This window comes from Suncus etruscus, chromosome 5 (assembly GCF_024139225.1).
Source record: "Suncus etruscus isolate mSunEtr1 chromosome 5, mSunEtr1.pri.cur, whole genome shotgun sequence".
NCBI lineage: Eukaryota > Metazoa > Chordata > Mammalia > Eulipotyphla > Soricidae > Suncus > Suncus etruscus.
Genome location: NC_064852.1, coordinates 11,278,382 through 11,306,005, shown reverse-complemented (window position 1 = coordinate 11,306,005; position 27,624 = coordinate 11,278,382). Strand labels below are relative to the sequence as shown.

Below are 27,624 nucleotides of genomic sequence, written 5' to 3'. Positions count from 1 at the left end.
AAAAAAGAAAACTTGAACTCATAAAGAACTATGAAAGTGCAGGATACATGAAATGTCCTGTATTCATTTTATTTTATAAACCTAAAATAACTTCCAAAAGCTTTATTCAAATAGAAAAGCATAATCTACGTTCGATATAACATGGAAAACCAAACCTTAAAGAGAAAAATAACCCAACCAAATTCACACACAGTAAAGTTCTACAATTAGTAGGAAATTAATAAAAATAAAAGGCTGAATTGAATTTGTAAAACAAAACTGGAAAAATAAGTACATTTATAAGCTCAATGTGACACAAGTTTCAAGACTTTTTCTTGGTTCCAGTTTGAATATTCTCTTAGTATAAAGAATAAAGCAGTGCAAAGTTTAAGTGTTTTAATTAATTTGTAGGGAGAAAAATCAAAGAGAAAGATAATATTTGTGTTTTCTTTCTTTCTACCTTAGTTTGAAAAGTCTTCTTCTAGTTCAAATCACAGCCGTACCACATTTGATCTTTTTTTTCCTTGACAACTATTTTTATACCTTACTATGAGAATTGGCCCACTGAGTAATTTCTCAGGATTAACAAGGTACTGGGAACTGGCGGAAACCCTTTGAATACACACCCTTTGTAAACTCAAGTTGAAAAATAGCAAGCTAAGAATGACAGGAAGAAAAAGAAAGTACCCAAAGAAAACGAGTGGAAGGCTGCCATGAGAAATACCCAACATCAGGGAAATCATTATTTCTAAAGTAGTTTGTTGCTTAAAGAAGAAGACAGACTTTAAAATTATTCTAGGAAGTTATAGATGCTGTTTTTAGAAGTTAACATGTTAATATTGAGGGAAAAAAGTATAGTACTCAAGGCTCATTCAAATACATTAGACCATCTCTCAGAATTGCTTAAGATAAAGAGTAAAATCTTGATTTCTGTGAAACAGATCACCAAATTGTTTCTACAAAATCTAGAGATTTCCCTAAATATTACTGTGAAAGATTTGTAATACACTTTGGTCACAATAAAATTTATTTTAAAAAAGTTTCCATGTTAGTAAAAAAAAAAATCTAGAAATTTTATTTCTATTAGTCATGTTAAATCTGATGTTTGATAATAAAAAAAGGTGTTTAAGAAAAACAGCAAAACTTATTTTGTCCTATAAGTAACAGTTTTGCTTCTTAAAATCAAACTGTATTTGAGTAAGGAAAGGCTTATAGGAAATCTGACAAAATGAAAAGAAGGCAGTCTTAGTCTCAACAGACATACAGGTTGTTACCATAATTTCTCAATGGAAATGTGTCTTTCTAGGGACAGGCTATGGGAGCCTAGAGAAACAGTACAACGGTTAGGGTGTCTTGCCTTGAACTCGGCTGATCTGGGTTTAATCCCCGGTACTCCGCATGGTCTGTCCGGAGCCCTCCTGGAATGATTCCTGAGTGGAGAGCCAGGAGTAACATCTCTGAGCGCTGTTTGGTGCAATCCAAATCAGACCAAATGACAATCTAATAATTAAGGGATCTTTTTTTTTTTTTTTTTTTTTTTTTTGGTTTTTGGGCCATACCTGGCAGTGTTCAGGGGTTACTCCTGGCTATGTGCTCAGAAATCACTCTGGGCTTGGGGGACCATATGGGACGCTGAGGGATCGAACCACGGTCTGACCTAAGTTAGTGCGTGCAAGGCAAATGCCCTACCACTTGCGCCACCACTTCAGCCCCTAATTAAGGGATCTTAAGTAATGTGTATGAAATAAATTAAATTCCTTCAAGTGATTTTATAAGATCAACAGGGTTCACTTCATACCAAAAGTGGAAAAAAAAATCTCTCTTAAACTGATTTCAGGAAATAATGTTTTATCTCACTCTATAAAAAAAAAAAACTTTTTTTTTGATATTTGATTTTAGGGCCACACCTGGCAGTGTTCAGGGGTTACTCCTGGCTCTGTGTTCAGAAATTGCTCCTGGAAGGGGCTGGAGAGATAGCATGGAGGTAAGGTGTTTGCCGTTCATGCAGAAGGACCGTGGTTTGAATCTCATATGGTCCCCTGTGCCTGCAAGGGGTGATTTCTGAGCCTAGAGCCAGGAGTAACCCCTGAGCACTGCTGGGTGTGACCCAAAAAAAAAAAAAAAAAAGGAAAGAAAAAAGAAATTGCTCTTGGGCCCAGAGAGATAGCACAGCGGCGTTTGCCTTGCAAGCTGCCGATTCAGGACCAAAGGTGGTTGGTTCGAATCCCGGTGTCCCATATGGTGTCCCGTCCCCCCCCCCCCCCCGTGCCTGCCAGGAGCTATTTCTGAGCAGACAGCCAGGAGTGACCCCTGAGCACTGCATATATCTTATTTTGCAATGAAGAAACAAAACAGATACAAATACAATATGTGGCCCGCGGGCCATAGTTTGAGGACCACTGGCTACAGTATACAATGCAATAGAAAAGTAAAGGACTTCTTTATAAATGGTTTTTAAAAATAATGTACTGCTATCACATTGTCTCAACCCAAATATGGCATTATAGTGCCACTCTAAAAATAAACCCAAGCCCCATGTGATGTGCAGCTTTTTGCTATGTTCATTTCCTTTTAGGGCTCAAGTTTCCCACAGGAAAATTATTCAATGTTTGGCAAAACTGCTCTAAATCATGTATAGTTAGTTAGGGCATAAATGCAAACTCTACAGTCAACCTTTTCCTGATTTGACACGGTTGACTTCCCCTCATAGTAATTTATCTTGGAGAGGCCCAAGAAGGAAATAATCAAGAGCTATCATCTGACAAAAATGAGCATAAAAAACTCATTTGAGGAAAGAGGTGGTGAGAGAAGTGGTTTATGAGTTGCCTATGTGGCAAGACACAACATTATCAGATAAAGCCAGATTCTCTAATAACTACAAACTTTTCCGCGCTTATTTTAATGCCACTATTAAGTAAAACTGCACGGTCAACATTCTTCTGGTAGACTTGAAAATGGACTGCATGATTTTTTTTTTTTTTTTTTTTGGGCATTCAAAGGCTACTCCTGGCTTTGTGCTCAGAAGTTATTCCTGGCAGGCTCAGGGGACCATAAAAGATGACTGGGGATTAAACCTAGGTTGGCCACTTGCAAGAAATGCCATCCCTGCTGAGCTATCACTCTGATCCTGGGCTGTATGATTTTAACTGAAGAAAGTGTTATGTGCTAAGGAGATTATTTTCTCAAAATCACTTACTCATAAGACAATCCCAGCACATACAAAAAGCAACCCACATTCATGTTCCAACTTTAAATGACCAAACCAACCGAATCATGAATGCTAAGGAAACTGATTTTTTTGTATCTACATTTTACTTTGCAAGGAGGGCATTTGCCTTGCACACAACTGCTCTGGATTCGATCCTGACATCCTATATGGTTCCCCAAGCCTACCAGGAGTAATTTCTGAGCACAGAGCCAGGAATAACCCTGAACACTAACACTGGGTGTGGCCCTGCCTAGACCAAAAACCAAACTAAAGCAAAAACAAACAAACAAAACCAACAACCCTGTAAGGATATACTATAAGACAAAAATTTCAGGGCCAGAGTGATAGCAGAGCGGTAAGCTATTTGCCTTGCATGCAGCCAACCTGGGACAGACCCAGGTTCAATCCCCGGCATTCCATATGGTCCTCCAAGCCTTCTAGGAGTGATTTCTGAGTGCAAAGCCAGGAGTAACCCCTGAACACCGCCGGGTGTGACCCCAAAACAAAAAAGAAACAAAAAAGGTCAGAATTTCCAAACTGTCTTCTAATAGTTAAATGACAACCTGAATGAGACTATACACAATTAACAAGAAAACTGTTGAACTGCTTTTAAAATTGTCATAGAGTTATGTTCCATACATACCCACACGATTACTTAGGTATAAGGTGTGGGTTTTGGCTCTTCCTGTATCTAATTTCAAGCCTGGAAGGCTTCATAAACATGCACACGTCCGTTGCAGGGACATGCTATTCTTCCTAGCCTTGATCCCCGTTTATCTTGTGCCACAATGTGAGTGCCCAATGTGGAGTTACTTGCTTTCAGGGACAAGTGTTTCCTAAAGCCCCAGTAATATAAAGAAAATCATGGAACTTTATTTATTGGTCTGAGGTCAACCAATACATAAATGTGGTAGTGCTCAGTTACTACTGGCTCTGTGCTCAAGGATCTTTCCTGGCAGGTTCTGAGGAACCATATGGAATGCCTGAGACTGAGCTGGATGGCCGTGCAAGGTAAGAGCCCTAGCAGCTGTACTATCGCTCTGGCCCTGGGATCTTTCATTTACATATCGTTTGGAAATTTAAGGTAGTTTTATTAGTCTTTTGTGTATTGAAACGTAAGAGAGTTCCTTTAATTCTATCCAGCTGGATACTTTGTCAGTCTCATGCAAGAAGTAGCAGGAAGATAAGATTCTAGAATATTTCCTTTTTCCAAAATCTTGTCCATTTCATAAATCGTCTCTGAATGGTCTAACATGCATCTCCTTATCTATGAATGAGCGATCTGCATTCCTCTCGTGCCAGTTTTTCTATTATATAAATATAGACACCAGCACATACATCAATACTCATTTCTTGTTTTGAGGTCATGTTCAGCAGTGTTGGAGAACAATCGTGGGCTGGGACCCGAAGCCATGATTTCAGCATGAAATGATTGTGCTCAGCCCAAAGAGCTCTTTCTGGCCTTTCTCATTGAGACGCATATAAAAGTGTGGGGAAGAAGGGTTGGAGTGATAGCATGCTGCATAGGGTATCGGTCTTGCATGTGAAGACCTCGGTTTGATCCCCAGTATGCCAGGAGTAATTTCTGAGCAGAGCCAAGAGTAACCCTTGAGCATCACCAATGTGGCCCCCAAACCAAAACCAAACAAAAACAAAAGGTATGTGTGGGTTCATGTGTGCAAATACACATGTAAATGTAAATGTATTCCTTCCCATAATGTCAAAGAACTGGATTCCCAGTACCTACTGCCTTCTCAGTAAAAACAAAAACAAAAAATTAGAAATATTAGAAGAGGGCTAGAATGATAGTATAGCATATTAATGCATCTACTTTGCATGCATCTGACAGAGTATAATCCCTGGCACCTCATATGGTCCCCAAGCCCTGCCAGAAGTGATTCATGAGTGGAATCAGAATAAATCCTGACAACTCAATGAGGCCCCCCAAGACAAAAAATCAAATTTAAAAGGACCCAGAGAGATGCTATGGGGGATAATGAGTTGACTAGGAATCCAAAGAATCTTATAATCCCCATATTTCCCCTACAGTTACCACTTCTCTGAAAGTGGGGTTACATTTTGCCCATCATCCTAGGAGGATGAAATGCGGTAAGAACAGGAAACTACTCTGTAAAGACTCCATCAATGAAAAACTTTATTATGTAAGACAGGGGTCTCAAACTCAATTTACCTGGGGGCCGCAGGAGGCAAAGTTGGGGTGATCCTTGAGTGCAAAGTCAGTAGTAAGCCTTGAACACTGGGTGTGTGTGACCTAAACAACTAAAACAAAACAAAACAAAAAAAGATTCCTCTAGGGCAGGGCCACAAAATGTTGTATGGAGGGCCGCAAACGGCCCGCAGGCCGGGAGTTTGAGACCCTGATCTAAGAGATATACCAAATTGTGGATTATATGCCTTCATTTTCCAGCTTACTATCATATTCCTTTTTGAAACTGGGCCACTCTTGGAGGTGCCTAGGATGCCTACAGAAGAGTACTAGGGATCAAACCAGAGTTGGTCACTGGCAAGACAAGCACCACCCATTCAATTTACCACTTTGTCCATAAAAGCATACCCCAGATCTATGCGTTCTGGTGTCCCTCTTCCATTTGCTATTTGTCTTTTCCTAAATTTAGCCTATGTGCTTCTTGAAACAAACCCACTTAAATCAAGCAGTAGTAAGTTTACTAAGAAACTAGCAGATCTTTTACTCCTCCCAACCTGTCTGCAAATTGCTTTTATTTTATGTTCTTGAACAAAATGCTTAAACCCTTAATGTTTGGACGGTTTCAGACGTTCTAGTATAAGTGTGGACATTCCCATAGATGCTTCCCACCTCAGAATTTACTTTTATTCAAATGTGTTATAGCTCTGCTGTCAATGGAGTTTACAGAAATTTCATATTTTCCTGGTGTATTTAGAAATCTGCCATTTGCTTTTCAGGTCCAGGGGCTAGCTTACTTTTAAAATGTTTCTTAGTTATTTTGGTTTGGAGGGCACACCTGGTGAGACCTTGGGAGAAGAAGTAGTGCTGGGGGGGGGGGGGCAAATGTAGGGCTCTGTGAGCTAGCTTATGGGTTGATATTCTTCCTGCTTCTTTACTTGCAGAACAGGGGCTACCTAATAGGTTTCTGTGAGAGCTCAATGAGGTATGAATGGAGACTTTGGAGTCATGATGGCTTGACTGTGAATCCCAGATCTTCTGCTTACTGTGACTTTCAAATATTCTCATCACATTAAGCTTTCCTCATCATAAAATGATATCAATAGTTTAACTCTTGTTTTGTTTTATTTTTATTTTTTTTGGGGGGGGAGGGTCACACCCGGCAGCGCTCAGGGGTTACTCCTGGCTCTACACTCAGAAATCATCCCTGGCAGGCACAAGGGACCATATGGGAATGCCTGGATTTGAACCACCATCCTTCTGCATGAAAGGCAAATACCTTACCTCCATGCTATCTCTCTGGCCCCAATAGTTTAACTCTTATTATTATAGTAACTGTATGAGTAACTAGGCTTATACAGTGTTGGATGGATTTAAAAAGACCAAGTTTAAAAGATTCTAAAACTCAATAAGCAACAATCAACATTTATCTTATTGTAGTCTTGAAAGATAGTAGAGTAAGTAAGGTGTTTATCTTGCTGGGATCCGACCCAGATTCGAGCCCTGGCACTCTGTATGATCCTTATGCCTTCCAGGAACAATTCCTGAATGCAGCAACAGGAGTCAGATGTTAACTCAAAACAAAGAAGAACATTTATCATGTGGTTTATAATGCTTCTAATACCTAGAATTACATATGCACACACAGCATATGAACTCTCTCTTCTCCATCCCTACCTCATGTTTGCCAACTCCATATCTCATGTATTTAAATTTGTATTTAAATGTTATCATCCTGAGCCTGGCTCAGTGAATAAAATTCCAGCTCCTGGGCAAAAGCAACATGGTACAATAGGAAAACACAATGCATTAGGAGGCAGGAAGCCTGAATATATAATAAATAGATGTGTGGACACTGAGCTGGTTTCCTGTCTGCAAAAAGAAAGAATCAGATCAAATGATATCTGCAGTCTCATGACATTCCCTTCCCCATTTCCTTGTCAGATTGCTAGAATGATCTGATTTTCCATATATTCATTATTTTGAGTAACAGATTTCCTCATACCATTAATTTTTATGTGTGTTTCTATATATTTTTCTCTCCCAACTGCACTTGTAAGAATACATAAAACCTAAAATGAGCTGTTTTCCTAAGTTCAATGAAACAGGTTGTCTTCTGACTATTAAGTCATAAAACAATGATTTTTATGATAAAAGATGGCATCGGTGACATGAAATTACCCTCCAGGAGAAAAAAATGAACAGATTTTTTTGTTGTTGTTGTTTTTGTTTTTGGGTCACACCCGGCAGTGCTCAGGGACTACTTCTGGCTCTATACTCAGTAATCGCTCCAGGCAAGCTCAGAGGACCATAAGGAATGCCAGGATTCAAACCACTGTCCTTCTGCATGCAAAGCAAATGCCCTACCTCCATGCAATCTCTCAAGCCCCTGAACAACAGATTTTAAGGACTACTAACACTTCCATTTTTACTAGCATACAAGTTACAAAAATTATTTAAAAGACAAATGTGTCATTCAGACAGTCAGCACCAGAAATGAGATGATTTCAACTTTTCCTATCATTCCAAAGATTTAGTTTCCTGACTGCAAAAAGTGACATTGGTCTAAGTCTAATAACAATGAAGGCTCCCAATACAGAACCTATTCCATCCTCACCACGCACGCCCTAAAAAGTGAAACCTTGAGGAAAAACGACAGCTGTCCTCTAAAGGGAGCTTCAATTGCTTCTTTTTAAATTAAACTTATTATATTGTTTGACTTTTGGGCCATAATCATGGTGCTTGGGCACAACTATGGCTCAGTGCAACATCAGGGATTGAATCTGGGCCTCCTCCATACAAAATATGCATTCAGTCCACTAACCTGTCTCTTTATCACTCCACTTTTATTCATTTGGTTTTTGGGCCATACCTGGCAGCACTGAGGGGTACTCCTGGCTCTGTGCTCAGAAATCACTCCTGGCAGGCTCAGGGGATCATATGGGATACCGGGGATAGAACCTGGCTCCATCCCAGATCATCATTGCTCAAGGCAAATGCCCTACCACTGTGCTATCACTCTGGCCCACCATTTTTATTTTTTATTTTTTACTTTGGGTCACATCAGCAGCACTCAGGAGTTACTCCTGGCTCTACACCCAGGAATCGCTCCTGGCAGGCTTAAAACTTCTGCTCTCAGCCAGGTCCTATATATTAGACTTTGTGGTTTAAAATAGAGAAAAAGAAAAAAAAAAAACTTGCCTCTGTCCACAGAGAGTTTATAGCCAAACACAGGATGAAACTATTAATTTTGTGGGGCTGGAGAGAGAAAGTTACAGAAGGCAGAGAGGGCGCTTGCCTTGGACACAGCCAACCCTGGGATAATCCCCATCACGCCAGACAGCTGCCCCTAAGTCACAGCAAAAGTGATCCCTGAGTGCAGACCCAGGACTAAACCCTGAGCAGTCACGTGTGGCCCCCAAACCAAATAGAAAACTTTAAAAAGAGAAAGAAAGCTTTTATATTGAACAGATTGTTTCCCTATCATTTAAAAAAGGAAGGCACACCTCGTCTTTCAAGTTGACTAAGTAGCATGGAAGAGCTGCCTAGCATGGAGCTTCAAAGGTCTTCACAGGGGAGAGGTAGTTAGCAGATCACTTTATTACTACTTAATCAGATGTAAAGCAATGGCAGATATAAGTAACACATCTAACTAACTGTATTCTTTGAGGTGAGTAGGCAAGAAATCTATTAATAGTTCATGAGAGGCTAGAGCAATGATTCTCAAATAGTGGGGCACGCCCCCCGGGGGGGCACATTTGACTTCAGCAAACACTGTCATAACAAGCTATGCCCATGTTTATGTCTCTGTATGTCTTTAGAGCTGAGAGTTGCTGTGTTCTGCTCCATACCCCACTTCGAAAAACTATGTACTGCAAAACGTGCTCATTGTAGCCATTAATCCAGACATCACCTCTGATTAAAATTTCAGCTCAAATTATTTTATATATTTTTGTTTTGCAGGTTAAAGGTTTTTTTTTTTTTTTTTTTAATAAAGATACTATTTACAGTCACATGGAGGGCATGAAAAATGTTTTCTTCTTCCTAGGAGGGTATGACAGAAAATAATTGAGAAGCACTGGGCTAGAGTAATTTTACAGCTGGTAGGTGCCTTCCATGTGGCCAATGGCGGGTTCAATCTCTGGTATACCATAGGTTCTCCCAAGCCCCGCCAGGGGTGATTCCTGAATACAAAACCAGGAGTAAGGGGGCCGGGCGGTGGCGCTAAAGGTAAGGTGCCTGCCTTGCCTGCGCTGGCCTAAGACGGACCGCGGTTCGATCCCCCGGTGTCCCATATGGTCCCCCAAGCCAGGAGCGACTTCTGAGCGCATAGCCAGGAGTAACCCCTGAGCATTACCGGGTGTGGCCCAAAAACCAAAAAAAAAAAAAGAAAAAAAAAAAAAAAAACCAGGAGTAATCCCTCAGCATCATTGGGTGTGGTCAAAAAAACAAACAAACAAAAAAAAATACAAGTTAACGAAAGGTGGGCAGATGATAGAGTGTCACAGGTAAAGTGCAGCATTCCACAGACCTGCGTTCTATCCCCATATAGTCTGAGCCCTGCCAGGAGTGAGTTGGATGTAGTCCAAAAATCAAACCACAACAAACAAGTTAATGGCCAGAGATAGTACAGGGGTTATGGGTGCAATGCTGACTATGGTTTGATCCCTGGCACCACCCAGTCTCCTGAGTACTGTAGGCCTAGAGCCCCCAGCACTGTAGGGTGGTAGTGGCATTGCATCCTAGGAACCTCAGACTGCACCTAGGAATCTAAGGCTAAAATGCCAGCCCAGCAGACAAATGATCAGATGTCCTGATCTCCAGAGCATGACTTGGAATTTCCCCACCTTTGCAAAAATAAAATTAATGGGAAAAAAAATTTTTACCTCCATACTCTAATTCAACCATGAAAGTAATGGTATAAGGAACGAAAGGATTACCAGTTACTTGTGCATAAAACTAAATAGAGAAGTTGCTTGCCCTTACAAAATTAACTGGCAACAGAAACCAGATTTCTACATACTTAATTCAAAGCTTAATATTATTATTATTATCATTATTTATTTTTTTTTTTTTTTTTTTTTTTTGGTTTTTGGGTCACACCTGGCAGCACGCAGGGGTTACTCCTGGCTCTATGCTCAGAAATCGCTCCTGGCAGGCTCGAAAGACCATATGGACTGCCAGGATTCAAACCATCGACCTTCTGCATCTCCGACTCCCAAAGCTTATTTTTTATTTATTTATTTTATTTGTTTATTTTTGGGTTTTGGGTCACACCTGGCAGCGCTCAGGGGTTACTCCTGGCTTCACGCTCAGAAATCACTCCTGGCAGGCTCGGGAGACCATATGGAATGCCAGGATTCGAACCGATGATCTTTTGTATGAAAGGCAAGCACCTTACCTCCATGCTGTCTCTCTGGGCCCCCAAAGCTTATTTTAATCTAACTGTGATTCCCTTTTGTATCTGAACTCTGAACCAAACAACTCATTGGCAGTCTTAGAATGTCCAGAATACTCCCAGGTTCTGCAAAGCACGTTAAACTATGTGCACTTCCTTCATTTGAAATGAAAAGTACATAAATAAAAATCAACGCATGATTTATAATTAACACATGATTTATAACGACTTTAAAAATGATCTCATCGAGGGCAGGAGTGGTGGTGCAAGAGTTAAGGCATCTGCCTTGCAAGGGGTATCCTAGGATGGACTCGGTTTGATCCCTGGCATCACATTGGTCCCCCCAAGCCAGGAGCAATTTCTGAGCGCATAGCCAGGAGTATGCCCTGAGCGTCAACGGGTGTGCCCCTCCCCAAAATAAAAATGATCTCATAGGGACCACAATTCTTCATTCTTAAACTTCTTCACACCGACTCACATTAACAATGAATTCTGGTTTGCCAACAATTTATTTCACAGGTGTTTTATGATTAAAAAAATAAACAAGCCAAACAGTCAGTGAAAATCAAACATTTCCCAGAAAGCCACTGTTATTTTTTTAAACCAAACTTCCAGAAACCACCTGACAGTCTGGGAGCCCGTAAACCTCTTGCTTCAATTTCAAGTTTAAAGTAGTGAACAATGCATTTATTGTAAAATTCAAGTTTTCCCAAACCTTCAAATACTAAGTTCATTATTCAAGTAAAAAGGAAAAGCCTCTATGAAAGAATCACAATGGAATTTATCCTGCAATAATGCTTAAGGAAAAAACCTTTTGCAAAGAGAATTTAAGGGCCAGAGATGAGGCCTGTGACAGAATCCATACTCCTAAATGTGTGGCCCTGGGTTTAATCCCTGGTACAACCACCAAAGAAAATGGGGGAGGGGGGGAAGCTATATGGAATTTTGGATAGGAGTGAACAGGTTCATGAAAAAATTAAGACTCTGGGGCCGGAGTGGTGGCACAAGTGGTAAGGCTGCCTTGTCCATGTTAGCCTAGGACGGACTGCGGTTCAGTTCACTGGTTTCCCATATGGTCCCCAAGCCAGGAGCAATTTCTGAGCGCATAGCAGGAGTAACCCTTGAGTGTCACCGGGTCTGACCAAAAAAAAAAACCCAAAAAAACAAAAACAAACAAACAAAAAAGGAACCTATTCTGACCAGGGATGAAACTCAGAGGTAGAGCTTGTATTATCTATGCAAGACCCTGGGTTATACCCCTGCAACTGTGGCTAGACAGGTCTCCATTCTGGTTCACTTAAAATGGTGAACTCGTCCTTCTGTAATTACTTTTCTATTCAAAGTGGGGAGAAAACCCCACTTTTGGGTGAGAGAGGCTGTGTAATGAGCTGAGTGCTCACATGTGGCCAGTAGGACGCTCAGGGCTGACTTATGGCAGGGCCTGGTCCTCTGATCATTGTCAGGTGTGGCCCCTAACCAAGACAAACAAAATATACACTGCATCAAAACACACCGTTTAGAAATATAATTAGTAGTTCTTATTTTAAAAATTGATTGTTAAATAACTTCAAGACCATCCCAAAAAGCTTACATCTTCTCTGATACCAGTCATACACACCATATAAAGTTAAATGTGCTGTCCTGCCAAAGGCCAAGGTAATTGCAGCTAAAAATATACTTTTTTCTCATTCTGAACTAGTCACATTGGTATTTAATCCAAACGTCATCAAACACTGCATTAAAAATGCCAGAATGAAAAGGTTACTTAAATACAAACTCCAAATATATAGAAACTGTCCCCAAATACTGAAGATTGTATTTAATGCAATCAAAATGCACATACACATGGAAATTAAAATAATCAGTACAGACAATGAATATGAGAAAAGACTTGATGCCTGACACAGAGTATGTATTTCAATAAAGACAAAATAGAAGTGAAAAGGTTTTATTTATATATCTGAGAGAGTCTATTTCTGTAAAATTACTAGGATTCTTAATTTCTACTTTAGTTTAGGTTGAGACACTGACAGAAATTCTGATGTAAAAAAACCCAACAGCTGTCTAATTGGGTCAAAGAGATCGTACAGGGGATAGGTGCTTGCCTTGCAGGAATCCAGCCCTGAATTGATCCCTGCTACCACATACTGACCCCTGAGCAATGCCAGGAGTGATCCCTGAGCACAAAACCAGGAGTAAGCCCTGAGCACAAAACCAGGAGTAAGCCCTGAGCACCATCAGGTATGACCCTTCAAACAAAACAGAGTAAAAATAGCTTGAATAACACCCATTTGGTATTAGAATGAAAACAAAAATCTACTACCCGAAGCTATTACTAAAAGTTGTTGCCCTGGGCCGGAGCAATAATACAGCAGGTAAGGTGTTTGCCAGCTATGCAGCTAACCCAGGTTCGATATCCAGCACCACATCTGGTTCCTTAAGCCTCACCAGGAGTGAGTCCTGAGCATTGCGAAGCCTGGTCCCCAAACCAAAACAACAATAACAAAAACAATAAAACCCCAGTTGTTGCTTTCCAGTGATCGATGACCAGCTTGCTTAACCATTCCCAGATTCATTTTTTCTTTTCTGTTACTTCTGGAGGAAATACTACAGAGCTCATTTTCTCCACCACCAAAACAAAAACGACTGACTCAACATCCATTTTCCCATAAATCTTCCAGATTCCTATAGTCATTGTACGAAAAATTTATAAGACTAAATTTGAAAGTTGCTGTTTCCAACAGCTGTGTCACCAAATAAAGAAGTGCACACACCTTTTCCAAGTCCAACAAAAAAGGTTGTCTACCAGATATAATTTAACAAAGTCACTGCTAATCTAACACATTTCAATTTATTCTGAATTGGGAAGCAATTCAGAACACAATTTTCTAATATTAAATATTAAGAGCAAACAAGTATGGCAAAGAATTTGGGCTGAAGTTGAAGTGTTTATAGAACACTTAAAATTTAAAAAATGGAACACATGTGATGTAAATCATCCAAGTGCCTAAAACTTAAAATCCTAAGAAATTTCACCCTTTATTTTAAAATGGAGTGGGTAGAAGTTTTTAAATCACATGATGGAGAACATCATTAAATTGCATGGCAGCCAGTTTTATGAACTACCGTGTCCTTTCTTGAATTAAAAAGGTCTGCTTGGACCCTTGTTCCTTGTTTTCTTCTATATTCCACTCACTGAACACTTCTGCCACATTCAGATTACCACAAACAGCAAAAAACAAATAACACTAAGTTCCCTGAAGACTTCTAAAATACTATTACCAGTAGAAAAACACCCTTATTCCTAGAGCTACTGGAAAAACCCTTTTCTTTTAAAAAATAAACCTTTTGCTCTAAATATAGTAACTTTGAAGTCTAAATGCCACAACTACATACACCTAGAACACTCCTGATGGTTCCTAATAAATCGGTTTTGATTGAGAAGACTAGTAAGAAAGGTATCTCAGAGAAGCCTTTATTTCCAGAAAAAGAATGAAAGAGGATAAACAAAATTTCTCTTTCCCTCTTTCAAGTAGGGAGGGCTTAACAGTAACTAAAGAGAATATTAAAAAAAAAAATAGTTGCTAGTTTATTAGCTGAGTCTGTTTAACTACAAAGAGACAATCTCAGTTAATTCCCTTCTATTTAAAACAAATGAGTGAAATTAGTATATTTTTTCTGACTTTGGACATCTCAATCCAATATTATCCAGTATTTCAAAATGACAGACTAATGTTTTTATATACATATTTTGCCATTATAAAATGGTGCTCATTACCCTACTATGTGCTTTTGTTTAGCACATAAAACCACACTTTTTGTGGTAAAGGATAAATCTAACTCAACACACATACACAATAGCACAGGCAAAATCACGGCAACATGATCACTTTTTATTTTGTCACTGTTACTGTGGGCTCCTCTCTTAGAGGTACTGGAGAAGAAACTCAGAACTGCACATGTAAGGAGAAAATTGTCTACCTCTTGAGAGACCTTCCTGGCCTCACAACCACTTTTTTGGGCAAATCTTTCTTTCAATCTCTGCAGAAGCTGGTGTTTTTTTTTTGCTTTTTGTTTTTAATGAATTTATAATTTGTACTTTTGGCTTACTGTAAGTCTCTAAAATTACAGTTTAAGTGCTCATGGTATTCATGATCAAGAAGTCTCCCAAGAGAGCAGACCTAAAACATTTGGCTTTCTAAATGACAATGTTGACACTTGTATTGATTAATTACACCTTGCCATGCAACAAATTTTGCAGTCAACAAAATTTTAAGGTTCTTAAATTCTAACACCACTGACTCTGAACAGTCCCTGTTAAAAAGAGATCAACTGTACATACAAAAAATTTGGCACAGAACAAGTTTGGCAATAAGCAGAATTAAAAAAACCCTGCATAATTCATCAGAATACTGTGTTAAAATGAATCAAGTGCATGTGGAGTCCAGAAAAGAGCAGAAAATGGTGGCTTTTAAGATTCCTGACACTTTTCACATTCAGTTTTTTAGCCTTCCAGCTGGCGAGAGGTATTAGGAGGATGTGGCCTTTTTCATTTTAACTCTGAGAACTGTAGCTATTGACAGAAAATGGACCCTAGGTCAATCTTATCTTTATGGTCTCGGTGTTCTTCTGTCTTAAAAGCACTTTGAAGAACATTCTTATTCTTTCTGGGAGCTTAGAAGGTATCTGGTTGGTCATTTATTTGATATTGCTTAGACCAATTTTGTTCTAGATTTCTTACTGAACTAAATATTCAAAGAGATAAATACACACACACACATGCACACTTGCGCGTACGCTTGCGCACACATACACACAGTGACCCTGTATCTGAACCACACAAGACTTAGCATCCATTAAGGGGCCCCTTGCCTCTAATGGTGTAAGGATCCTTGGCTATTGTTTGATTTGCACAAGAAGCACACATGGCCCCGGAGAGGCCTTTTAACCCTCTCTGGAAAACACTGTTGGAGAGACTGTAAATGACACAGTTGCAGAAACTGTTGCTAATCGCAAGCCAGGTGGTAAAGAATGAGGCAAAGCGGTTGCTATGGCCTGTGGAGCTCTCCAATAAGAAGTAGATGATGTACGGCAGCCAGAGGATGTAAAACACACTCGTTATTCGGAACAGGACCATGGCATAGCGCTTGTCGGAGCTGGCCTGCACCTCCCTTGGCTCCCCACCACTCTGGACGTTGAAGCGGGCTTTCCTCTCACTGATCTCCTTTGTGTGCTGCTGGCAGATGCGGAAGATGTTGAAATAGGTGAAGCACACCGTGAGGGCGGCTGGGGCATACAACATCATCACGATGAAGAGGGTGAAGTAGGGGTCCGTGGACCAGGACTCGGCGCACCACCGGAACACATCTCCGTGATAGCCAGGCTTTCCCCAGCGGAAGAAGGAAGGCAGGAAGACCAGAGCGGAGTAGAGCCAGATCATGAAAATGCACACGCGGAGTCTGCAGGGTGTGACCAGGGTATTATAGGTCAGGGGCTTAGTGATGGCAATGTACCTATCGATGCTGATGCAGGCCAGAGAGGCCATGGACACACTCTTCAGCACGGATACTACGAAGCCAAACACTTGACAGGTCAGAGCCTCCTCCACGGGAAGTGGGTAGTGAAGGAGCGAGAGGGAGGGGACCAGACAGCTTACCCCAACCAGGAGGTCAGCATAGGCCATAGTCTGGATAAAATAACTGGTCGTATGGTGATTCAACAGAGGTGCACAGTGGAACACAAATATCACCACGACATTGCCCGAGATAATCAAAGCAGTTAAAAACACAATGATCAGCACTTCCAAAAGGCAAAAATTGACAGTTTCCAAATAGCCAAAGGTCATGAGGCAAAAAGGGCGGCTGCTCTGATTACGGTCCACGGTGGAGTTCATCTTGAGCTCAGGAGCAATCTCTCTTCACGCTGCGGCGGGGCTGCAGCCACCAGTCCAGGGGAGCAGCTGCTGTCATTGCGGCCAGCTTTCTGTGTACAACAACGCCGGAGCTGTCTTAGCCCCCAGGCTCGGGAGGCTGTGGTTCTGGTGCATTGCCTGCAGTGTAATTCCCCTTTAAATCCTTCTCAGGAACGGGAGAGCCAGCAGCAGTTGCCTGGCTAGTCCCAGGTGCGGCCAAAGGATCAGTTTTACCAAACACATAGTATCTGGGGAGGAAGGCAAAGTCTGGGTGCCATGTCTTCAGGCCAGTGAGGGTCTAAGGGGTGGGGGCAGAAGAGAAGGGAGGAAGATTAGGAGCTTCAGCAGGAGTTGGAATGAGTCTCCTCTGAACAGCTGATAGAAGAAAAGGAGAGAGCATTTTACACTGTGCATCCAATAGCCGCATCCAAGAGCCTATCTAGCTCAGGCTGGCATCCCCCTTCCCAGTCTATGCCACCCTTCCCAAACAGCTACTCAGGGCTCCCTCATCACATAACTGGCCCTTACCCTCCAAAGGAGGCACAGCACCACCAAGCTTTCATGGTCAACAGAAAACAAAAACCAACTGCAGCCATATCCATTGATCCCTTTCTTTCCTTTGAGCCTTCTCGGGGTAGAAAAAGAATCTGCTTGTAGCATTTCTGAAACATTTCTAAGGCTCACTCTAAAAAAGAAACCTAACATTTTCTGGTCTTATTCTCATTTAATATTTTTCCTCCTTAAAAAACACTCCAGACAAATTTACTTATTAGCTAGCTAGCTCAGTTTCCGAGGGTTACCTGTAATTCTGCATGTTGCAATCCAAACAAAAGCCACAAGACATCCTTAACAGAAAGCCAGGCAATGCAGGAATGTGTCTCAGCCAGTCTACTGCAGAACTGAGACACAGAGGGAGGAGATAAGGGAGTAGGAGGGGAAACGGAGAAGAGGGGGCTTGGGAAAAGGAAGAAGAGGGAGGGGGAAGAAGGCACGCCTGCACACTCAGCTCACACGCAGACACACACACACACACACACACACACCACATACAACACATCTCGGGCTGTTCATTAACACGCATCTCCAGAGAAGTGTACCCTCATTCTCACCAGACTGACCAGTGGGGGAAACCAGTGCTTCTGCCTACAGTCACTGTTTAAAAGCTGTTTCCTAGTCTGTCTGGAACCCTCTTTTTGGTAAACGAGCAAAATTTAAACTGCCAGTTAGGAGAGGGTGTAGTAGCAGGGGAGACAAGAGCAGCAGCCAAGGAATTAGACAGAAGCACAGGAACAAAAAGGGAAAACCCCCATTTTTCTTAGAGCATTTTCCCAAGGAACAAAGAGCAGCGGTAAAGAATGAAAGTGTATCACCACTTCAGGGCGACAAAGGAGTCTTATTTCACCTGCACAAGCACAGTGAAGGTTCGATATTCAGCACTGGGTTCTCTTACGAGTCACTGGACTGGGGCCAATATTTAGGCAACCAAAACCATAACAAGCACATGGAGGAATGTTTTTTAAACATAAAGAAAAATCTCATATATGCAGAATACTGCAGAAATAGAACATACCACACAAACATAACACGGAAGAGGAATGATGCTGTTCTCCTATTTAACTCCTAACATATGGTTACTGAAATGCCATTTCTACTGGTTTGCTGAGAATCGATATACATATAAATGCATCAAAGAAAATGGAAAAGAAAATATACCCATTTCTACTCAGGCTCAAAAATTAAAGTAAGTTTCACGGTGCAAATTAGACTTTGTATACTAGAACACAGTCTTGGTTTGCTGATTTAAAACAATACAGATTAGGATTACATTGTGATCCTACTGATAATGTTATAAATAATGACTAGCTTGAGATAATTAGGAATATATGTTTTAGGACTGGAGAGACAGTGCAGAGTTCGTGAAGGTGCACTGAATGCAACTGACATGGTTTTGTTCCTCATACCCTGAATGGTTCCCTGAGCACTGCCAGGAATGATACCAGATCACAGTATGTATAAGAAATAAGGACAGCTAGATGTGGCCCCCAAACAAAAACAAACACAAAAGAAATGTATGTTCTTAGTGTCTTTTCCCCTAGACGTTTGAGTTTATAGATCTCTGTAAATAGGGTTCCCCATACTAAGCAAAGAAAGATAAATAAATGATGGTATTTGTAAGGATTTTGGGAGTCTGCACACCTGAGTAGAGGTGCACATTAGGGTCCAAGTTTTACTTTTCTGTATGTACAAATGTTTTTTCATTGTAAGCAAATGGACTCCCACAGTCAAATTTGATCAGTTAAGTTTCTAAGATAGGAAGCACTGTGCTAGATACACTAAAGCCCCAAAGTGGGTTAAGAGATATGCGACCAAGCCAGGTTTGATCCCCAACATGCCACAGGGTCCCCCAACCACCAGCATCAGTAATTCCTGAGTACTACCAGGTATGGCTCCAAAAAAAAAAAAAAAAAGTCCAATGGGTGAATTTGACAAGACTTCCTGGAAAACACTAAGAACTGTGACATAAAATATTCCACTAGTTCACATCTTTGCTCCAATATTATCCAGACACTTTACCCTTTTACCATATAAAAATGAGGATTTGTTCCATTTCATGTTTGTTCAGAAACAGGGAAGACTGTATGCTTAGCACAGAAAAAGGGTATTCTTTCTTCTCATACAACCCAAACAGCCTTCTTTTCCTATTGTCACGCTAAAATGTGCCAAGCTGGAGACTTCTGAACCCCAAAGCACCCTCTCTTACTGTGCCAAGATTTAGGTGCACAACCTCATCTAGATACCTGGCTCTCTCACTTTTCCTGAAATATAGTGAAGCTAGATTTGTCTAAGACAGGAAACCCCCCCCAAGGGAGAATGAGCAGCAATATGAAATGGATTATTTCCCCCAAAGAAATTATTTCTCAGCTGACATTCCTAGTTATGGCCCCACTCTTGAATTCATTCCCATTTACATCTACAAATTGGCAGTGAGACACACAGCTTCCACCTGAGCCTTCCTTAACATTCTACAGAGTTCAATGACCACATATGCAAAATCAAGCACACGTTTCCCGCCAAATAATTATTCTATTTTTCCTCCAATATTATACTGAACTTTCAGGCATGAAACTTACGAATCAACAAAACCAGTCACTCGCCTAATGTTTTGGTCCCAGTTTGGGGAATATATTTCTATAATAGCTTTCAAATGCATTCCCCTTTCAGGTTGTTTGTTTGTTTTTGGGTCATGCTACAGTGGCACTTTTCACTCCTGGCTCTGAGTTCAGAAATTAATCCTAGCAGGCTCAGTGGACCCTATGGGATGCCAGGATTGAACCCAGGTTGTCGACGTGCAAGGCAAACAAAACACCCTATCCACTGAGCTATCACTCCAGCTCCCCCTTTCAGTTTTTGATACATTATGTCATCATTAAATCACATATGAACTGACACTTTTTTTTTTTTTTTTTGGTTTTTGGGCCACGCCCAGTGACTCTCAGTGCTTACTCCTAGCTATGTGCTCAGAAATCGCTCCTGGCTGGGGGACCATAGGAGATGCCGGGATTCAAACCACTGTCCTTCTACATTCAAGGCAAATGCCCTATCTACATGCTATCTCTCCAGCCCCAGCACATTATTTTTTTTTTAATGGCGTCTCACTGATTTATCTGAAAGTTAATGCCCTATTAACTCCCCAATCTGATCTCGTAATTTCACATACCTTTGCCACAGAGCTTATCGTTGAAATCCCATTTTAATTTCTTTACATTTGGGGGGCACATCCTGCTATGCTCAGGGCTTCCTTCTCTGTTCTCTCTGGTGCTAATCATTTCCCTTTTAAAGATTATTAAGCACTCAAAAAAAAAAATCCAAGGGCTGGAGTGATAGTACAACATGTAAGGTTTGTGCCTTGCACACAGCCAACCCAGGTTCAATTCCCAGCATCCCATAGGGTCCCCCAAGCCCATTAGTATACCCTAATTACAGCCAGGTGTGAAGTGGGAACAAAAAGAACAAAAAAAAGAAGCGACAGAGATAGATGTACAAGGGGTATGTGACTGTCTTGCAAGCAGCTGAGTAAGGTTCAATCCCTGACACTTCACTGTTCCCAACATCATGAGTGACCCCTGAGCACAGAGTATTACCTGAGCACAACAGGATATGAGCCCCAAACCAAACAAAAACAGCTAACCAAACATAAATTGTTTTTAGCTGTACTTCAATAAAAAGAAAAGCAGGGCTGGGAGTGACAGCACATTTTTGCCTTTCACATAGCTGACCCTGGGTTCATTCCCCAACACACACACACACACACACACACACACACACACACACACACACACACACACACACACACACACACACACACACACACACACACCAATTAACATCAGGAACCAGAGATTTTCAAGCTATTTGTATATGGTACCAAAGGATGCTTGCCTTGCACTTTGCCAACCCAGGTTCGATCCCCAGCATACCATATAATCCCCCTAGCCCAGGAATCCCTAACTGTGATTTGGGGCCTGTGAGCGGCATTTACCCAGCCTGCAGGTATTTTTGACACCGCTGCCTGTCTGCTTAGCAGCCAACTCATCCTGAACCTGCAGTGAGCATGTGTGAACCATGCACTGTACTCTCCGACTCCCCTGCTTCTCTGTCTTTTGTCTCCTCCTCTGGGTCCTGGGCAGGGGTCTTCAAACTATGGCCCAACAAAAGCAGGCCTAGAGTTCCCACTGAAACACTGTTATGTTTGTTGATTTAAATTTACTTATTCTTCATTTTAAATATTGTATTTGGGGGGCCCGGAGAGACAGCACAGCGGCGTTTGCCTTGCAAGCAGCCAATCCAGGACCAAAGGTGGTTGGTTCGAATCCCGGTGTCCCATAGGGTCCCCCGTGCCTGCCAGAAGTTATTTCTGAGCAGACGGCCAGGAGTAACCCCTGAGCAACGCCGGGTGTGGCCCAAAAAATTGTATTTGTCCCCTCCACTATTTTTTAACTTCAAAATATAGATATGGGTAGTGTATAGGAATTAGTTCATAGGTTTTTTTTTTTTTTTTTTTTTTTGGTTTGTTGGGTTGTTTTCTTTTTTTGGTTTTGGGGCCACACCATGTGATACTCAGGGGTGACTCCTGGCTCTGCACTCAGAAATCGCCCCTGGCTTGGGGGACCATATGGGAAGTGGGGGGAATCGAACCTCGGTCCATCCTAGGCTAATGCTTGCAAGGCAGCCGCCTTACTGCTGGCGCCACAGCTCTGGCTCCTGTTTTTGTTTTTTTTTTATTGCTATAGTTCAGCCCTCCAATGGTCTGAGGGACAGTGAACTGGCCCCTGTTTAAAAAGTTTGAGGATCCTTGCCCTAACCCATCAGGAATGATTCCTGAATGTAGAGCCAAAAGTAATCCCTGAGCAAAGAGGATGTGCCAAAGAAAAAAGTCTCACTGCCATATTTAACCTAATTAGTCAAGTGTTAAACGATCTTGATCTTTTTTGGAGGGGAGGGACAGGTGGTCTATTCCTGGCTCTGTACTTGGTACCAGGAACTGAACCTGCAAGCAAAAGCAAAGCATGAGCTTAGCACATTGAGCTATTCCTCAAACCCCTAAATGGTTTATTTATTTATTTATTTTTTTAAAGAAAAACATTTTCTGGGATGGAGCAATAGGATACGCTACAGACCTGAGTTCAATCCCTGGTGCTCTACATAAGTCCTGCACCTGTCCACAGTAATTCCTGAGCACAGAGCACAGAAATCCAGCTGTGATGTGGCCCAAAAACCAAAAAATAAAAAAGAAGTTTTTATATGATTTTGTTGGGTTTTTTTTGTTTGTTTGTTTGTTTTTGGGCCACACCCGGTGGTGCTCAGGGGTTACTCCTGGCTGTCTGTTCAGAAATAGCTCCTGGCAGGCAGGCATGGGGGACCATATGGGACACCGGGATTCGAACCAACCACCTTTGGTCCTGGTATGGTTTTGTTTTTAAAAGAAAAGTATTTCTTCAAAAAACATAAAATTATTCAGGACATAGGGAGGACCACACAACAAATTATGTTCTCACAAAGGCCTTCTTTTCCTTTAAGGAAAGGGAAGGGAGGCGTGGAAGGAACAATAAAAATGATTGTTCCTACAAAGGAACAAAGTTGAAAGAAATAGAAAAAAACAAAAAAGGGAAAAGAACATTTCAAACTATATTTACTCTTCTCCCAATCTATTCAGCAGCTTAACTGAAAGATAACAAGGATAATATCAGTTTTTCAAATAATTAAGTCATTTCTTTCATATTCGTTATTATCTGGTGCAATGAAAACTTTAAATGTTCTCACCAAGTATGATTTTTGTGAACTAATATGTATGCATCTATATCAACATCATTCCCAAAACAATTTGAATTACCCAGACTCATCTTTATTTCCTGACTCTTCTTCAAGCTCCAATTAGTAGGTATTAGAAATGTTATCTCTGGAATTTTTCTCAAATACCGTATTTTCCGGCGTATAAGACAAAAAAAAATTTTTTTTTGGCTTTTGGGCCACATCCTTTGATGCTCAGGGGTTACTCCTGGCTATGAGCTCAGAAATCGCCGGGGGATTGAACCTAGGTCTGTCCTAGGCTAGCGCAGGCAAGGCAGACACCTTACCTCTAGCGCCACCACGCCGGCCCCTTATAAGACGAATTTTGAAACAAAAAAAAAAGTCAACCAAAAATCGGGGTCGTCTTATACGCCGAGCATATCCCAAAAAATGTTTCAATATGCCGCTAAACGAAAATTGTCTGAATTTTCCAACTCAATCCTGCACCAATCACTGCCAGGCTGCTCGGCTGCCTCTCTAGCTCAGCCAATCCAAGCAGGCTTTTGATGCATGCAAATTATACAGTGTTCTGGACCCGAATCTACACTGTCAAAAGCCTGCTCAGATGGGCCAGAGTCAGAGAGGAAGTCTATTACAGTAGAACCTTTGGACCTTTGCTTGTTGTGATTGGCTCACTGTGGTACATACAGTTGCAGCACAGGAACGTTCTGTCTGACACAGCAAATACAGGCCTAAACCTATGTTTTAACTGTAAAATTAGGGGGCAGTCTTATACGCCGGAAAATATGGCAGTATATTTGTCAGGAAAAGAAAGAGGGAGGGAGGGAGAGGAGGGGAGGGGAGGGAAGAGGGGAGGGAAGAGGGGAGAGGGAGACGGGAGAGGAAGGGAGACGGGAGGGGAGAGGGGAGAGGGAGAGGGGAGGGGAAGGGAAACGGGAGGGGAAGAGAAAGGGTTGGGGAGGGGAGGGAAAAGGAAGGGAGGGGAGAGGAGAGAGGAAGGAAGGTAGGGCTAGAGAGATAGTAAAGTAGGTAAGGCAGTTAGGTTCAATTAAACACCAGCACTGCATCTGCTAGGAGTAATTCCAAGTACAGAGCCTGGAGTCCTGAGCATAGCTGGGGAGAGCTACAAAACAAACCCCTCACCCCCAATATATAGAAAGATAGATAAAAAGTAGTTTCTATCAAAAGGCAGATTCCCTTTATTCAATTTCCTAGTTGCTCAGGCTTATTCCTGACTCTGCACTCAGAGATCACCTCTGGTGAGACTCAGGGGACCATATTTGATGCCAGTGATTGAACTCAGGTCTGGCACGTACAAGGGAAGTGGCCTGTCTGCTGTACTATCATCACTATGGCTCCCCACATGCCTGTCTATAAACTAGACTACCTGCTTCTTTTGGAACATGATGTCTGACTTATCTGTTTGAAAATATAGGGCTGGAGAAATAGCACAGTGAAAGGGTGAGCAATTTCTGAGTGCAGAGCCAGGAGTAACCCCTGAGTGATGCTGAGTGTGGCCCAAACCCCCCCCCAAATATTCCAGTGATTTTATTGTCTGAAACCATGAATATGCTTTGTTTTCCTAAAATATTGTTTCTCCCTAACTTCTCTGGCTGAATCATCACCTTTATACAAGAACTACTCCCAAGCACTATCAGGAGAAACCCGTGTTCACAGCTGAGAAAAGCCAGATAGAGCATAGCAGGGAGTGGCAACCCCAAAATACCTCTGCCCGCAAACAAGGGAAGGAAAAAGAAAAGTGAAACAGTGAGAAAGACAGGCTCTACTGGACATCAGACCCTTATTAAAAGCCTCTTTGATTATGTTCTGGGCCACACATGGTGACAGCACTTAGAAGGCAATCCTATAGCTTCAGGCTTGGGTGGGGGCAAGGGTTCTCATCTCCGAGTCCCTCATGACCTCTTTTTTTTTTTTTCTTCTTTCGGTTTCTGGGTCCCACCCGGCAGCGCTCAGGGGTTACTCCTCGCTCTACACTCAGAAATCGCTCCTGGCAGGCTCAAGGGACCATATGGGATGCCGGGATTCGAACCACCTTCCTTCTGCATGCAAGGCAAATGCCTTACCTCCATGCTATCTCTCCAGACCATCATCCCTTCTTTTAACTGAAACTGTTTTGTTATGGAAATACACAGACTACTAATATGAAAAGAAAAAATCTAGAAATCCAATGCCATTATATAAGACTACTCAATATACAACAAATACAATAGTTGCTATCAGTTATAGAATAAGTAAAATTAGATTATCTTATGACATGTACAAAAACAAATTACAATGTTAGAAACGACATTTAAAAATTTCCTTTATTAGCTATGCACAGTGGCAATATCGTAGCCAATGAGGTTTATCAGAGGCACAATTATTGCTGATTTCCTTTATTAATCTCTGGCCCCTCACCAGGATTCTTAGAATTAATGAGATATAAAGTGCTTATATAAAGATAAATCTGATAAAGATACTGTGTGCTCGAAAATGGCCACTCATATTTCTCCCCTTGAGATGAAAATCAAAGGTTTTTATTTTGGAGTTAAATGCATTAAGGTATTTGCTTTGCAAGCTATACCTGGTGAAAGTCCTGTCACTGCATCTGGCCCAACTATGGTCAGGAGTAACCCCTGAGCACTGCCAGTCAGGAGTAAGACTTGAGCACTGAGCATGTCATCCAAAACAACAACAAAGTTTCCACTTAAAAAGGAAAAGAGTACTGTCCATGTGCTGCTCCCTGGATCCACGTGCTGATGCTGTTCACGTGAGCATTGCAGATCCAAGCCTGTGGTGGTGCCCTCACAAAAATGTTGTGCACATCACCCATCTTGACATGTGAACTTTCATATTCTTAAGCCATGATGTGTTCTGGGGCTCTCTCTGACTCTGGAGAAACCTGTGTTCTTGCTGGAACACATTACTCTATCTTTTTCTTCCTCTCCCTCTTGTTTCAAATTTTCTAAATAAAACCTATTTACTTGAAAATTATAAATAGAAAGGAAAAGAGTGCCTCTACTTTCACTGCTGAAAGAAATAAGAAACGGGGCCGGGGAGCTAGCATGTAGGTAAGGCATTTGCCTTGCATGAAGGACGGTGGTTCGAATCCCGGCCTCCATATGGTCCCCCGAGCCTGCCAGGAGTGATTTCTGAGCGTAGAGCCAGGATTGAGCCCTGAGCGCTGCCAGGTGTGAACCCGAAAACCAAAACCAAAAAAAAAAAAAGGAAGAAGAAACAAGAAGACTACACATATATATGAATATAAATCTATAAGATGGGAGATCAAGACCACAAGGCCAATATGACCACATTGGTTTTGATGATGGACCTAAGTCAGCGGTTTTCAACTACTAGTCGTGGGTCTGTGCATGATCAAAGTGCTGATCCAGGGGATGGATGATGGTGGGTAGGTGGTGGATTGGGTACCTCACATGCCAACCTGGGTTTGATCCTGAACATGCCATGTGATCCTCCAAGGCAAGCCTAGAGCATGAGCACAGAGTCAAGAGTAACCTCTGAGCATCACCAGTATGACCCCAAAACAAACAAAACAACAACAAAAATAAAAGCCAACATACTGGTCACTTGTGTAAATAGGGTGAAAACCATTGTTCTAGATTATACTGACAGCTAACTTCTTGCATGGTTAAAACCCTTCATAGAATATTTTAAAAATGAACAACCCTTATCTTGAGGGCTTATCATTAGAACCTAGTCACATTTCAAAGGCCCTACACAATTAAACTTAGAGGTTAAGTTTCAATACAGAAGGTTTTTTTCCTCCTTTCTGGTAGTATACAGAGAGATCACAAGCAGTGCTAGGGACTGAATCAGGGCCAGCTATTTGTAAGGAAAGGGCCATGTCTAATGTACTCTCTCCAGCCTAAATATATAAAGATTTAGGGACGCAAGTATCTAGACTATAGTATTTCCTATATATGAGAATATTAATTGCAGTTGTATTAGTTATAACTGAAAAATTACAAAACTAATTTTTGGTACTCTAGCATTCTATACAACTGTGAACATGAAAAAACAATCAAATATGCTATTTTGTTAATAACTGAGTTTTTATTTAACACATAACAGGCCCCAACTTAAGAATGAATGTAACCATTTTCATGGAATCATAAAAATGTAATACTTCATGTCTGTATGTTTTTAAATTAGCTATGACTGGCCAAAAGAACATTTACAAATCATTTACAAAGATAAAAATATAAAAAATCACTTACAATCAAACAATTCAAAGGACTTAAAAACAAACAAAAAACATCAAAACTAGAAAGAATCATCGATAAGAACTGCATATCCAAAGTTTAGCTTGACAACCAAAGAGAAAAAAATTACCTAGTGTACATTTACTTGTTATATAACCTTCCTAAGGATTATTAATCTTGGGTCACTCCATTCATACAAGTAAAATGCTCTCCCATTCTTCCATGTCTTTTAATACCTACCTTGAATAGTATTCTTGATAAAATTCCCCCGTTTGCCCAGGATTCGTTAATCATTCATTTTGTTAAGTCCCACTATATTTTGTTACAGACTACCAATGACCACTATCTTATGATAATTGTTTTTCTTGTATTTAACTCTCTGCATTGTGATTTCAACAGTCACTCAAATATTAATTGAGTCTCTTTGTCAAC

The 27,624-nt window shown here is 41.2% G+C and overlaps 2 protein-coding genes across 4 annotated transcripts in view; both read right to left on the bottom strand.

Annotated features, from left to right (window-relative positions):
- The window catches only part of RABGAP1 (RAB GTPase activating protein 1), a 175,560-nt gene that overhangs the window by 62,094 nt on the left and 85,842 nt on the right, over nucleotides 1-27,624 (bottom strand). The gene's annotated exons all lie outside the window — the stretch shown is intronic.
- Nucleotides 15,582-16,783, bottom strand: GPR21 (G protein-coupled receptor 21). Its single transcript, XM_049774190.1, has one exon. The coding sequence runs from the start codon at nucleotides 16,640-16,642 to the stop codon at nucleotides 15,596-15,598; it is 1,047 nt and encodes a 348-aa protein (XP_049630147.1). The 5' UTR covers nucleotides 16,643-16,783; the 3' UTR covers nucleotides 15,582-15,595.